This window comes from Lagopus leucura, unplaced genomic scaffold, assembly GCF_019238085.1.
Source record: "Lagopus leucura isolate 7727_CA_CO unplaced genomic scaffold, USGS_WTPT01 Super-Scaffold_100159, whole genome shotgun sequence".
NCBI lineage: Eukaryota > Metazoa > Chordata > Aves > Galliformes > Phasianidae > Lagopus > Lagopus leucura.
In genome coordinates this window covers 9062492-9078284 of record NW_024962335.1, presented here as the reverse complement: position 1 = coordinate 9078284, position 15793 = coordinate 9062492, and the positions used below count along the sequence as shown (strand labels likewise).

At 34.2% G+C, this 15793-nt stretch overlaps 1 protein-coding gene across 1 annotated transcript in view; it reads left to right on the top strand.

The window, feature by feature from the left end:
- ANKS1B (ankyrin repeat and sterile alpha motif domain containing 1B) overlaps positions 1-15793 on the top strand; it is a 405586-nt gene that overhangs the window by 111395 nt on the left and 278398 nt on the right. Inside the window, exon 10 of the mRNA XM_042890329.1 lies at positions 4279-4444. Within this exon, the coding sequence (XP_042746263.1) occupies positions 4279-4444 (166 nt within the window). The remainder of the gene's footprint in view (positions 1-4278; positions 4445-15793) is intronic.

Sequence of the window (15793 nt, the reverse complement as noted above, 5' to 3'; positions counted from 1 at the left end):
TAGTACAACAGCAAAGCCATGATTTCAGATGCTTGCAAAGAGGGTAAACAAGACTACTTTTAAAGTCTGTATTTTTAATACTTTGTGCAACCAGAGTAGATCCTCCAATGTCATAACCCTTAAATGAGATTACTGGGGATTTTCCAAATTTTGTAATATATCATGGAGTGAACCTTATTATATATTCTGTGACAAATTACATATCCAAATGTTTCTAGCTGTCATAACGAGGAACATTCATCATAGTTTGATTCATGAAAAATGATTCTAATTACACGATACTATACAAATGGCTTTGGTTAAACTATTTGAAATAGTTAAAGAGAATTTTTATAGCCATAAAATTACAGAAATATTACCACTTTTTTTCAATACAGAATAAGTCAAAATAAATATTTCACTATCTAATTGTGGTTTTAAATTACAATGACACAGGTAATATTTTCAGTGATTTATTCTCAGTACATTATCATGACAAACTCACACAACATTGCTCCAGTTCAGTTCTCCCCACCACCTCATGTGTCAGAAAAATATCCCAATCTTCATTCATTGATCAGAAGCCTCTTTAGGACTTCTTTCTTGAATGAATTCCTGATTCATCTCAGCAGGCTTTGTGACTTATCAAGAACTGTGGGACGTATGATCTGTCCCAATTTGAGAACAGTGTATTACAGTTCATAAACATTGAGAAACATGGTAAATGCACTCATTGCTCAGTTTCATGCTAGGTATAGGCTGGCAATCAATAACACTCCAAGGTATTTTTAATAGAAGTACTATAGTAATCTCCAAAATAGTAGCCAGGTCGAATTTAGCCTAGTATTGTGGAAGAAATTCTAAAAGTTAGAATTTGATGGAAGTTCATCACTCCTCATATAAAAGAAGATATCTACAAGTGGCAGATAAATCACATTCTTCTTTTGTACCTTTATTAAAATACTTTTTCCATTAAAGGTTTTCAAGAAAAAAAGGAAACCCTGTGTATCGTACCTCTAGTCTGTGTCTGTTTGCAGCTAATCAGTGATATAACCTTAAAGTTTTCTGAGTTATCTGACAATAAGGTCATTGAAACTGGCCACTAGTTAAGCTTTTTCTAGACCAGTGTTCTTAAATTATCTTTTAAAGTATAAACACTCTTAGGGAAAATATTCCACATATTTTCTTAAAAAAAAGAAGAAAAAAAAAAAAACCTGAAGCCTAAAATATTTTTTTTTCTAATCTGTATGATTCTCACTAGGTGTTTCACATAAGTTGTGATGGCAGTTAATATTTAATGACATCATGTATTGATATTGAGGCTTATGTAAATCGAGATGTTGTAAGTTTTTAAATAACAGGATTGAGTGTGGCCTTCAATTGTAAATAGCCTAGACTCCAAGAGGTCGACTCTACTGTTCATAGTTTTAGAATTTCTAAGTTATAAAGAAATTAATAATTATTTGTTAAAGCACATCTTATCTAGATGAATTGCCACTGCAGAGAAATGATGAATGGTAGCAAATGATATGTAACAGTATATCCTATAAGAATAGTTCACTTTCTATCACTGCTCATTTGGCAGTCATGTCTGACTCAGGTGTGTTGTTCACTGTTCCAGGGAAATAGTAAACAACTCACCTGATTTCTGCTGGGTAGGAGATAGTATGAAAAAGAATTCCATTACAGATAGATTATTTCTTCTCGACAGAATGTCAGTTCAGATTAGATGCTTACAAAATATCTACCCTTTTCTGTTCTCAGATCATACAAAAAAAAATTATACGCACTGCTAATATCATACTCTTGAGCATCTGTCATTCAAACTCATTCTTGTAAGAAAAGTAAGAGAATCTAGAAGGGTAAAGCTTGGCAGAAACTTGGAGAAAAGGCCTAACTCAAAATCTTGTAATTTTTGAAGATAGACCCTTGGTATGGAACACTGTTTTCACTTGTATGAGGGCTGCTTCAAAAATAATATCTCCTATTTTATTATGTTGGCCTGTAATGTGAGAATCAGATGTCGGTGGTATGGCATTAGAGGTTTGAGCCCTCCCAAAAATATTCTGTTACATTTTGTTGCCATGGAACACTTGACTGTAAAGTAGCAGTCTTACAGAATGGTATCTGACATGGAAGTAGGTATAAAGCTAAGGTGGAACTGAATTTCTCCATGCAGAAAAAATGGCACCCATTGACATTCACTGACACTTTCCCTGAATGTTTTTGGAGACCAAATAGTATAAGCGAGGAGAGTGGGGTGGTGTGTTTCAGCAGTGGCAACAGTGGGTAACCCCCACTCGTGTAGATTTTTACTAGTGCAGCATGCAGGCTTGTGTTCATTGCTGGCACAAATGCACAGCTAATGGTGGTGACTATGTTGAAAAATACTATTTTGTGGCTGAGAATTTACTGTATCAAGTAATGTTGTTGCACTTTTTGCATCTGTTGTAGTTTCCATGGAAATAAACAGAAGGCGTTACTTTTGGAGCAACCTACATATATTATTACTTGCAATCACCATATGTATATTTTTAGAAGCAAGTTCAGTCCTGCTGGCCAACAGTCGCATCCTTTTTCTTTCCCTTTCTGTTCTCTAGTCTTTTCTGGGCTTTTAATTACAAATGAGATATATTAGACTATCAATTATTTTCTGAAGAGACCCAGTGTGCCAGAGGCCTTTGAGTGAAAGGCATGGTGTTTCCCTGGCATGTTGTCTGCAACTTGAGCCTCATATTGCTGTTCATTATATTATAATCTAATTTATATTGTAATAGGATGGACAGCTCTTATACTTTCACAATGACTCACACACTTTCAACCTTTCTCTCTTTTTCTTTTCATTCTGTCGAATATACATCTTTATCTTATCAACTAAATACTTATTTGAGTGTACTCAGCATAGTGTATTAGTTTTATAAATTTTAATTTCAAATAAGAACTAATTCTTAGTTCCTGATAGTGGGTACTCAGTTATATTTGTCATCTTCAACTTTTTACAGAAATTTGAGATTGAATTATCTCTAATTTTTTAAAATTAGAGATAGATCAGATTACCTTGATTTCAGAAGATTACTCAGCTATAATGGAATTGTATTTCCTTAAGAGATTTTTTGGTAGAGATGAAATATCTAGGACATATGTAGTAGAATTATTGTAGAATTCCTGCATGTTGCAGTGGGTGAGGTGAGACAACAGAACTGATATTATTGAGAAGATTGCTGCAGCTTTCAGTCTTAGAAAATTAAATCACATTACCTGATGCCTGATACTTTAAGATGATTTTATGTAATCTGCTAACATTTAACATGGATTGGTTAAAAGCTTAAAAATTTCTTGAGTATGTTCAGTGCCTACAAAATGAAGAGCATGTCACGTTACAGCAACCAGAGGAGTATGTTGCTTTCTTCCAGCAATGAGATCTTTCTGTTTCTCCTTTTTGCTACTTGTACTCTTTTTAATTAATGCTTAACATCTTGTTAGTTTTCATTTGATAGAGTTCTAGATGATTTAATTATTAACTTTATTTTGACTCAAAGCTCTGCTTGGTGTACTATTGTCACATTTACTTTTTTATGGAGAGAGTTCATAAGAATTAATTTGTCAGTGGTTTACATTCCAACCATTTTCCCAGTAACCCCTCCTCTTTTATATATCTATTTTACTGTATCATACTTTATTTATGTACAGTCCTTGACATTTCCAGTAATCCATATGCCCTATATATTTAGGATTATATCTTTGTCTATACAATTCCTTTCTTCTGTGATAAAAGAAAAAGTCACTAGTCCAGTAATGCTGTTGAGACTTGATAGTATATTCTTAATGTTCTGAAGCACAGACAGTCTGCTTGATGGGACAGTTCAATATACCACTAAAATTTCTGGCTAATGCCTTTTTTTCCCTTCCTCAACATTTCCTTATGGTGGGGATACTTTCTATGTATAAATGTTAAGAGACTCTGTGTCATTATTGCTGCTCATTCAAGTATACAGAAGTAATTCATTGTTACATCCTGGGATTTTGCCATCAAAATACTGCTTTTTGTCAATAAAGGTATTTCTTTACATATGCATAACAAGTATGCTTTGTTACCAATAAAATAATATTTAAACAAACAAAAAGAAATGTTATCATTGTTCAAGCATGCAAATAATCATTCCAGTCTGTTAAAATTTGCATTTCAGCAGAATGTGACATTTAACTTGTTGTAAGCCCTGCTAGCCAGTTACCGAACCTGGTTCTTTTCCTGTCACCAGAGAAATCTCTCTCTTACCTAATTATTCTTTTGCATTTCAGGAATCTTATTCAAAGAAGAGAGGTTATGCATTGGAAGGTATACCCTCTGTACCTCTGGATGCAGTTCCTTCAGAAAATGACAGCAGTCTTTGTGATTTGATAGACATAGCAGTGACCAAAAAGCCTTGTTCTCTAGAGATAGCAAGAGTATCTTCCTCAAGACCAGGTAACTCACCAAATAATTTTTTACCTAGTCTTTGGTGTAATGCAGTAGGCATAGGATGTCACCTGTTTATGTTTTTAAGAATAAAATACCGTACTTACTTACCTCAGCGTGATTATAGCTTTCATCAAACAACCATAAAAGCTTAATATCAGAATAAAGATCAATATCAAAATTCTGTAGGAGAGAAGATAAAGCAGAGGTTTAAATAATTTTATAGATAAATAGACAAAGACGGCGAAAAAAAAATATTAAAAATAGAGTTTCTTTAAGCCCAGTCATATGCAGTAAGCTATTTACCAACTTAATTTCTGTTTCTTAATGAAGTGCTTGTCAAAAACATTATACAAGTACTTCAAAACTTAAAGTACTCCATGATTCCATGTTACATAAGGGGAGATCTGCTCCCTTTTGGAAAACAAAACACTGAAAAAGAATTGATAGAAATACTAAATGATACTGAAACTGAAACTCTTGCGCAGTAACAGGCTTGAGGGGATCTGTGTTATGAACAATGATCGCAGAGGTAGCATGGAATGGGATAACATCCTTATACAATATGTGCACCAAACAGACTAGAATCTGACCCAAACATCAGTATGACTACTCATGTAACTGAAACTTTACTTTGCTGATTTTTTTGGCTTTCATTATATAAAAAATTAGCAGATTGTACAGAACAGTCCTTAACAATGTTATCATTTGTCAATCAGTATAGAAAGAAAATGTCAGATTATCCTTGTTTTTGAGACTTCAGTGCTAGATTAATTACCATAAACATACTTACTGTGATGGGAAGATTGCTATACATTGCCACAGTGCCATAAATTGGCTGAGGGCATTCATTATCTTCTTCCATAATAAAGGGGCTTGACTGCAGAGCTTTCCACTGTAATTAGCATGAAAAAATGCTGATGGAAATTTTCATTAGTTAAAACACCAGGCTATAGAAACGTGCTGTCTGGTGAACGCAGACATTTTTCAAAGACATAATAAGTCCATTAAAATCAAAATAAAAACCAGATGCAAAAAAGGGACATTTTTAGACCATAATATGAAAATATGCGTGTATGGTTAAAAATAAATTGTGTCAGATGCCCAGAGAATAATCAAAGAAGTTGTGAGGGCACCCATCACCTCTGTAATATCTAACAGGGTCAAGCTAACAGTAAAAATGTACAGTAATTCTTTCTGTCTTCATGTTCCCATATACCTTTATGATTTTTTCCATGGCATTTTATTTGGAAGAACATTTGGCTGTATAGGTGAGCAGGTCCCAAAATGTGATTTTATTTTAAGCTATAAATACAGTAATTATCTAATTGGCATGGCTTGTAAATTGTATCTGTAATCATGTTGGCTGTTATCTTAGTCTAGAGATGACCTAAGTGAAATCACCCGTATCACTCACAGTTTTAAGTTATTTAATAATATGCATAATCGTTTGTGAATGTCAGCCTGCCACTTTAGTTCATGCACATTTATTGCTTGAATAAGGTATGTATTATGATTACAGAGATCACTCATTTAAAACAAGGATCTAATTTGCATTCCTTTTTTTCCCCTGAATTTCCCTATTTTTGTCTCACTGAGAGTTGCTGACTTCGATAGTGCTCTTTTTTTTTTCCCAAACTGCTGTACTATGTCACATGTTCATTTTAGAGCATGAGGCAGCATTTTTGAACATGAAATTGCATCTGTCAGTCTCCTTTCCCCAGGGGTGTGGATGCTCTGATGAACTCTCCCCACTGTCTGGGGCATTACTACCTCTTCCCAGTGTAAGTGTGACTGGCTGAACTCAGTCATTGAGTTCTTCTTCGCTTTACTGAGAGGAAAGGTTATTCTGGCTGGCCTTTCTAGCTGCAGAGCTGCATGTTGTAACTATTATCTGCCCTGCCAGTAAACTCCTGACAGGCTGGGAGTAGTCAATTTACCAGCAATCTACTTTCTCTGATCTTCTGGGGAAAATGAGAGACTGGTCTGTAGTTCTTTATATTATTTTAAATTTCCTGAGTGTTATTCCTGAACTAACAGAGAATAGCACTCCATGGACCAAATGGCAAATGATTGTTAGGTGTACAGAATAAAACAGGAGAGAAAAGAAATGGTTTGTTACTTCCATTTCTGAAATCCTGCATTTTCTGTATGATTGCTTGCCATAAATTAGGTTTACGTTAGTAAGAAGAGTTTAATTTTTGGTTTATGCTGACAGCTAAAACAATGGCTTCACATTAGGACTGTTTAAGAGAGAAAAAAAAAAAAAAGACTGCCCATGTGTTTGAGTTCATGTAGAGCTGTTTCTCTGTTTCTGCGGTAGATTGATAGAACAAGGTTGGCAGTTTGTGATAGAATCTCTGCCAGTTTCTCTACTTTTAAGCACTTAAGACTTGATAGGAATAATCTGAAGCATTGAACTTTGACACATTTTTTTCTGCTAAGTAAAATACAAATTTGCATTTAAGATTTTGCAAATAGATCTCAAAAAATCAGCTTCACAGAATAAATTGATTCACAGATCAATCTTACTAATATTTTTGTGAAGCTATTTCTGAGCAGTATCAGCAGTTCTTAAACTAGACATTTCTACCACTCATTCTAATTTGTAGAGGAAAAAAAAAATTGCACAGGGAATACTTAACTTTGAAAAATAACCATAAAATTTTATTAGTTCATAAGGTACACATTAATATTGCCCTTTTGATCTTACAGATGTAATTAATTTTTTTGAACTATTAGCCACAAATTCATCATCTTGGATAGGTGTAAAATCTTAATAAATGTCTGAATCTCAGGGCACTGGATAATTCTAATGCAAAAGTAGACTTCATCAAGTATCCTCATGAATGCAGTATTGTTTTTTTTTATCAGTCAGGCCATGCTGTATTTGGACCTGTGCTGTGGAAGACTTATAGCCTTAACTTATACCCTTGATGCTATATCATCCTCTATCCCTAAGCCTCTCGGTGTCATACCCATTTTGTTTAGCAGAAATATAGGATGAAATGAAATATGGGCTACATTTAAAAAGGAAAAAAAAAAAAAAAGTAATTTTTTCACTGGATTAAGTGTGACTATACATGTTCAAATCTCTTCCAGTCTGCCTCTGTAATTTTTACTCCAGAAGGTCCCCAAGAGTCTGAGTGGCAATCTGTGTGCTAAATTTGTAATAATAATGACTGATATTCAGTACTACTTAAATCATTCTTAGGTCTCATTGAGTATCATTATGAAATAGAGAGGAATTTTCACACTTTTTTTTTTTTTTTTTTTTTGAAGTTGGAAAAAGACATTACTATCTGTATACTGCATGAAAACCTTCCTCGGATGAGGGAGTTCTAGTTCAGGGACCTACTTTTACCAGATACCTAACAGAAGCTGCAAGTTGAGCAGGCCTTACTGAGCTGTCTTTAACTCCGGAAATAGTTCAGCTGCAGCAATGCAGAACTCAGTGTGGGTTGTGAAATCCACTTGAGAAATAAGTTAAATACTTAGGTGCTTCATTTATGCTGAGCTCTCAGCCTCTGCATCGTCAAGGGTTCCCCAGTCAGCAGTTTTAAAGATAGCTCTGGTACATCCCTACCCAGTTGCATCTAAGATAGGGCTTCTGTCAAGGGGATGAAAATGTCCTTAGATGTGGGAGAGACTAGCCTGCAGCAGGCAAGCACAAGGCAAGGAGCTGAAACAGAAAGGAAGTGAATTCATAAAGGCTATTCTGGTCATCTACCCATCTCAGTGTATTTCGGAGAAATCTTGCTGTTGTCAGTCATGATGTTTGTGATACTTAGGAAAATTACTTGGTTTGCACTTAAATGCCAGTAGTTTGTAAGATGGACCATGCAATAATAAATAATATGCAATAATAAATCTGTAATTAATGGCGTCTTATGCTTATAGTCTCATAAGCCAATTCTCATCATTGAATTGTCACAATGTATTAACTGTCCCCAGGCTGTCCCATTTACTGTAACATAAGGGTTTCTTTTTGCTTTCTCAGTCTGACTTCCCCCTCCTGCCACTGTGGTGAATCTGAAAATCTGCAGCCAGTGTGTCTGCTCACCTCTGCTTTCATTCTTGCATTTGCTGTGTAACAGTATCAGCAAATTCATACAGATAGCTAGGGGACTACTCTTCAGAAACCTGAATGAGAAAATACCCTGGGTGTGATAGCACTGTTATTAAAATAGGAATCTTCTACACAGTTTTCTAAGTCATCAAATCCTTGGCTTGGAAAATTGATGTTTGTCAGGTCATCGGTACTGATTCGTTCAGCAACAAATCTTCACAGCACCTGTTCTGACTATGTGGACCTTTCAGTTCTCCAGAATTAGACTTAACAAACACATCTTTTCTTGTGTAATGTATGCCTTCACTTTTACACAGTTGTTTTCTAGCTGCATGGCAACCAGTGCAAAGTGGCCATAGGAAGCAACCTTTCTACTGAGAAATGTGTAAAATCGCCTGCTTGCCGTTCAGTCTGTTCTATGGAATGGCAATTAAAGGGACTAACATGAGTCATCCATACATCATAACTTTGAAATTAATGGATCTAAAAGATCATGCACTAACCTTTTTTAAGTCCACTTACCCAAATTACCTCGAGCAGAATGGTTGCTATTAGACCTGTCTTTCATTTAAATATGCTTTTAAAACCAGAGATAGCAGAGCACAGTACGCATAAACACATGATTACTGTCTATCAGGATAAATACTCTCAATGATAAAGATCGTTTTAGCTTTGTAGGGGGAAGAGCATGATAAGGACGACAGTCTCGTATGAATCAGAGTAACTGTGGCATGTAAAAGTTGGCCTAGAGCTATCTGAAAGTAGCTGAAAGTAGCTAAATTCTGTGAAATTTTGCCTAATCTGACACATGCATGTCTACAGGTGCACTCTAGCTATGGTGGCTAGAGGACTCCAATTGGTGGTAAAAGTGTTGTGTGAGGTCTTCTATGGATGTTCTCTGTATATCAAAGAATATTTATGTTGTTTTGCCTTGCTTCTATCCATATATATATGTGTTTACAGTATTGACTTCTGTTGAAATCTGGATGATAATTTCTACATGCTGTGTCCTCATAACCCTCCTTTTCTTTGGGTAAGAATAGGAAAGCGAAGCTATAAGAGTTATAAAAAGATCAGAAACAGATGAACCAAAAAAAAAAAAAAAAGATACTTTTTAATAATGAAATGTTATATTTGAAAAAAAAATCGTTTTCCTGTTTTAGCCAATTATTAGTCAAATTTGCTTTAAAAGTGAAAATTGAAAATTATGAGAAATTTTCATAAGCTGTATTTTTGAGTCACTGACTTATTCATAGTAGCATTTAATGCCCAACCATAGTGTAAGATCTGCATATACCTTTTCTCTACTCTTATTTTTCTTCATTTAACCTGTATCTGAGCCATATGGAGAGAATTTGGCTGTAGTACAGAACTTCTCAATTTATTTAACAGATTAATTTATGAAAATATAAAGATCACATTCAGAGCTTCAAGATGTAAATTTTTACTAGAACGCAGTGTCTTGAAAACTGTACTAACCTTCTCCTGACTTTTCGTGATGACACATTTTGTATTTGTCATTTCTACAGCCACAGTATAGAGTGCCCACTTCTGATCCAAAGCATTTTCATCTAATGCATCAGCATATGTTTGCAGTTAATTTCGCATGACATTTTAGTAAATGTTAGAGAGTGCCGATTGAAGAACAAAATATATGATAATTCTTTTATAATCCATTTTTTTCAGCCATGCAAATATGTTTTCATGCTTTCAGAAAATACAATTACAATATTTTTATAATGCCACAAAAATGCAAATTCAATTACTGAATTACATTCTTCATCTTAAATCATCTACATTTACTTTGAGAGAGTTATTCTGAAGTTAGAAAGATTTTTTTAGCCTGTTTGTGTTTGGACATAAAACAATAGTATCTATATCTTCTGTCTAACTTTTTCAGGATACAAGAAGTTCTGTATTTACTCAAGAGAAAGAGAGATGGATGCAACTAAATGATGTTACATTAGAGTAGAATTTTCTTGTGGCCTTCATGGAATTACAAGCTTCTTTTTTTGAAACACTTTCTGGCAAGCACTGGTTTTCTTCTATCTTTCATGATATTCATGATATTTTTGTTTGCATAAACAATCAATTGATATTAGTACTTTTTATTTTCTCTAAATAAAAATCCTCAAAATTCAGTCAGCTCAGGAGTTCCGTTTCATCCTAATAACACTGTTGTATTCTCTTATGTTTTTCTTATCATAATCCTTGGAGTACTGTTAGGTTGCTTCATATTCACTTTTTTACTACTACATCTTTTAAAGAATCAAAGTTCATCTGTATTTCTGGTCCTGTGTTGATGTCTACACAGGTCACTCTGAAAGTAATGCCTTCTATTTATTTCCATGGAAACTACAGCACATGCAGAGCACAATGACACTATTTGACAGAGCACATTCTCACTACAGCACGCTATTTTTCAACATAGTCACCACCATTAGCTATGCATTTTCGGCAGTGATGAACAAGAACCATGCAGAGGTGACACCGGTGTGGTATGCATCTCTGATTTCTGCCCAGTTGCTCACTTCACTGAAACTGCATTCTGACAGTATGTGAAAGCTGTGACCCATTTTACTCCTGGGTAATTTTGGTAGGTGAGTGAGACAGCCTAAGAATTCTTTGAGAAGTTAATTCTTATGTCGTCAATGTGATTAAGTGAAAAATTAAATTTGTTTCTGTAGGGTGTAAGTCAAGTTGTAGATGTATTAATAAAATATCCAATAGAAATAGAATAGTAAAATATTTCAAAAGTTTTTTATCCCGTCTACACCCACTCTAAGCAGTCTTCCAATTCACCAGATACAGCCAAAGGTTTCTCTACACATCATTTCCTTTGTTACTATATGTTTTAAACATTAGAGCAGTTTTGTATGTGGGCAAACTTCTGTTGTCATAGAATTTCCTTACTAGACAATAGGGAAAATTTCCCCACTACTCAAGTGAGAGACTCTTAGCTTCAAAACACTGTGTTAAAAATTAAGATCAATGAAGTTTAGAGAGATTTGTTGACCCTTCCATTAAAGATAGATAAAAGTGTTACTTTTCTTTTCTTTTTCAATGTGAGTAGATTGAAAAGTAAGAGCAAGTGCGTTTGATATACCATAAGTGCTTCTCAAGCATATACTTCTGCAACCAGTACTAACTTTTTCTAATTACCTAATTTGCAAACATAGACCACATTACTAAACTTTAATAATCCAAATGTAATATTAAACCAAATGTATTAGAAAGGAAATGTCAGACTAATTCTATTTACTTATATTAAACAAACATAATTTCATTTAAAAAGCAGGTTAGTTAACAGGGTAGGGTTTCTCTGAAGCTATGCTAATTTGCATGATCTATGCCCCTTTTATTTATTATTAATGGTGGTCCATATAATCTATTCTGTATTCCTGATACTGGGTTGAAAGCCTGTAACTACTAAGCTTCTTTCATTAGTTTCCTTTTAATCTTCTCAAACATTACCAGTATCCAAATCCTATTAAGAAACAGCACCTTTTGTGCATACTTCCTACCAGATCTTTATGAAATTTTAGATATAAATTAGATAGATCTGTTGAACAAAAGAAATTTAGCATTAGTAGCTCTCATTCATCATTCCCTTTGAATGGAAACATATTTTCACATGAGTTGTTTGATACTTAAGGAAAATATTTCACATTTCTGTGCTTTTTAAAAAAAAATAATATAATTTCTCTTCCACTTTTATGGAGTAATGTACGCAAGTTGGTTTGCTGCAGTGTCCATTTCCCCCACTTATGTCCCTGATGAAGCAGAGGTTTTTGTGGGGGAAAAAAAGGCATTATAATCATAATTAAAGACTTCTTCAGAATGCATATGCACAGGAAGCTGAATTAAGCCACTTTAATTCTTACATATTCCAGGTTCCTTTACAGCCTTATCATCCTTCTAAGAGGTTTTTAGTATATAATTAAGATAATTGCTTCCATCATATTCTCCTCTGGATAACATCTCTGATAACATCCTTACAATAGAATGTTATAAAAAATACTCTGTCGTTTCTGAAGTTAAGCTCATGGGGATGACTGATACCACATGAACAGTTCATTGTCATATTACATATAGGTCTCCACCTGTCCAATATGTCCATACAGTTTCACTTTCCAAAGGACTAGTGTACATTTTTTGTGCAAATGAGAGAAAAAGGCTGCTGCTTGACATATGCTGAGCATTTTCTCATGATTCATTTCTTTTTATCATTATTCTTTGAAGTACAGATGAAAAAAAATTTAGCTTTCACAGGAGTTTTGGACAATTTTTTAAATGAGAGCTGAAAGTATTCCTCAACAAAGTATGTACTGACCAACACTGAGCTCCATCCATCCTGGTGTGATTGCCAACTAGAACGATCTCATTATACACTTGATTGCATGCTGTCAGACAAAACCATTCTTTCAAATCAAGGCAATAATTCAAAGGAACACAATTAATTTGAAGTACTCTGCATTTTAAACCTGTATGCAAATATTATTCATCACAATTCAAATGTTTTCTTTATTAAGTGGCTATTAGTTCCAGCATTTTTTGCAAGTAGGTTTGAGTCAGGGACAACATATGCATAGACATATAGAACATATTCCATTCTCTTAAGTAATCCTACACTTCAAAATGCTCTTTAGATTATTCTGTAATTGAACAAATACAAGTAACTGTATGAATAATACCGATTTAACAGATATGTGAGGAGAAATAATGCTATAAAACTTACTAAATTGCTAACACTAGTGGTAATAGCAAAACTTCATATTTCTCATTTAAATTGTTATCATCTTATGTGCATCTGGCATGTTCTAGGGAAATACGAGCTTCTGTAATGGGTTTAATACTGCATGGAGATCTTCAGTAGGCATTTAGCTCATATTATATGTCACCTGGTGCACCTCTGATTTCCTACAAGCCTTTAATTTAATTTTCTACAAACCTTTTCAAATTGAATTTACTCAGTTTTAAAAACCTTGTCAGATTGAATCTTATTCAATTTAGAAGCTGAAAGGAAGCTGCTATCTTGTACTTCGTATTTTTTATTATGTTAACCTCAAGAGTTTGCGTGTTCTCCTGTTTTGCATTAGGATGAACCTGAGTCCTAAAATTTGAGAGATCCAATCTTCAATAAACAGTGGGCTTACATCTACAGTGTCATGAAGTTCAAATACTATTTCAAAAAAAAAAAGCTAACCTTGTTTTTTCAGAAACAGGAAATGCAGTGCAGGCACATCTTGAATCACACAAACAGCTCAGCGGACTTCTGCTACAGATGAATTTCTCCACTCTTTTGCTCTCAGTGTCTCCAGCAAAAGCTGTTAAACTCTAAACAACTAATCGTTAGTCACTATAGTATACATATCTTATCATCCAGGCATTCTTGACTGTTGCAGAAAGTTATGACATTAAAAATGTTCCTGTTCTCTCCTGCTCTTGTACTTTTTCAGGCTTTTTGGATACTTTCTATTGAAGTTTGTAAGTTGAATACAGCTTACTAGACAGTGCTTTGTGACTTGCTATGAATGGGGAATAGAAGATGCATAGACTACAGGTGCCTTGAAGCACAATTATATAATTGCCTGCAGTTTAGAGATTAGATCTGATGGCTTGAGTGATCTCTGCTATTTCTGTGGCCTATATAAAAGAGGATGTGGGGGAACATTAGGTACCAGGCTATTATGTGAATGGCTGAATCTGTACCCTAGCATGTAAGAATGTTTTTCAGCATTGGGCATATTTCCATCCTAGCTGCATCCCAACACCACATCAGGCCAGGATATATTAATTCAATCCCTTCCCCTCTTCAAGAACAAGGTTGAGCTCCCATAAGACCTGAGATCTAAATAATCAAAAGGTAGGTTTCTGTGATAGCTACCTTACAGTCTTTGCCATTTTTTTTCCTCATTAATCCTTTTTGCAAGCAAACGCCAGGAGTTCTGTCCCAATCCAAGAATCCAAGAATAATTTCTGATGAAAATATCGTGAAAATGATACATTTTCCCAGGAAAATCAGTTTTGATTAGTCAGTTTTTATACGGTGAAAGTACTTTGTCAAAAGATTTGGAACTGGTGAAAGTAATTTGTCAAAAGATTTGGAACTAGCTATGCACTGTATTCATATGTCATTTTGATGGCTTTGCTAACAGATATTGAGATCTCTGATATGTTTTACGAATTTTAAAGCAAACTTTTCTACTATACTATATCTGGAAAGCAAAACTCTTGGCATACCTTCCTAAATGTCTAATGTCACTACTGTCCTTCCTAAATTCCTAATTCCTAAAATAACAATATTTATGAAAATATTAAGTAATTACTAAAACAAACCATTTTTGTACATAATGGACAGATTTATTTGTTTTGTTCAGTGTCAGAGATGATAAAAAATAGAAAAACATGAATTCCTAGTGAAGGTAGTCAGTGTTTCATTCTGGAAAAAAAAAAAAAAAAGAGAGATTTTTCCTCCTGTTTTTATTTTACATTAAGTTAAAAACAGAAAATATTTATTATCATTTTCACTGCTTCTATCTCCCTTTCTGCATCTGCTAGTCCTGATAGCAGTATGTAGCTTGCTGCCAAAAAGTTTCTATTACTTTGCAGAGATTTCATTTTTATTTTTTATACCATTTTCATTTTCGTACAGGCCATCTCAAAAAAGAAACTTGAAGTGTGCAAGAAATGTAGAATATTGCTATATGTCAAACTAGGATGGGACATTGCCAATCCACATATGTATAGATAACAGCATATCTTTACTGGCAGCTGGTGATAGAATCATTTCCTCCTGCAGACGGAATATCAAAATAGTCTTTCCCTTTTTTCTCAGTATACCTTCAAACACTTCAGATTTGAAAGAACACATAAGAAAGAATGTTTTCACACTTGGTTGCTTTATTGTTTTCAAAAAGGAGAAAAAGTCTCCAGAAGGATCGCTTCATATGTTTCTGCTCCAGGATAAGGCTTCATATTCTTTATCCATTACAGTATATCATTGTACACAGTATCATCTTTTCTGGATGAGGATAGTAAAATCAGCTGTTAGTAAAAATACTCCTTCCACTGTTGCTCCTGCTAATCCCTTAACTTTCAGATATGACTCCCTCTCTGCTGAAGATATTTAAATCATTTAGTACAAGTAAAATCAGTTTCTTACCAGCAGTACTGGACCTGAAGCTAAATTTCCCGCTCAGAGCAATTCTATTATTTTTCGACATTTTTTTTCTGTCCTACATTGTGATGAAAGATAATGATAAAATTCTGTGCCTATTTTTTGCAAG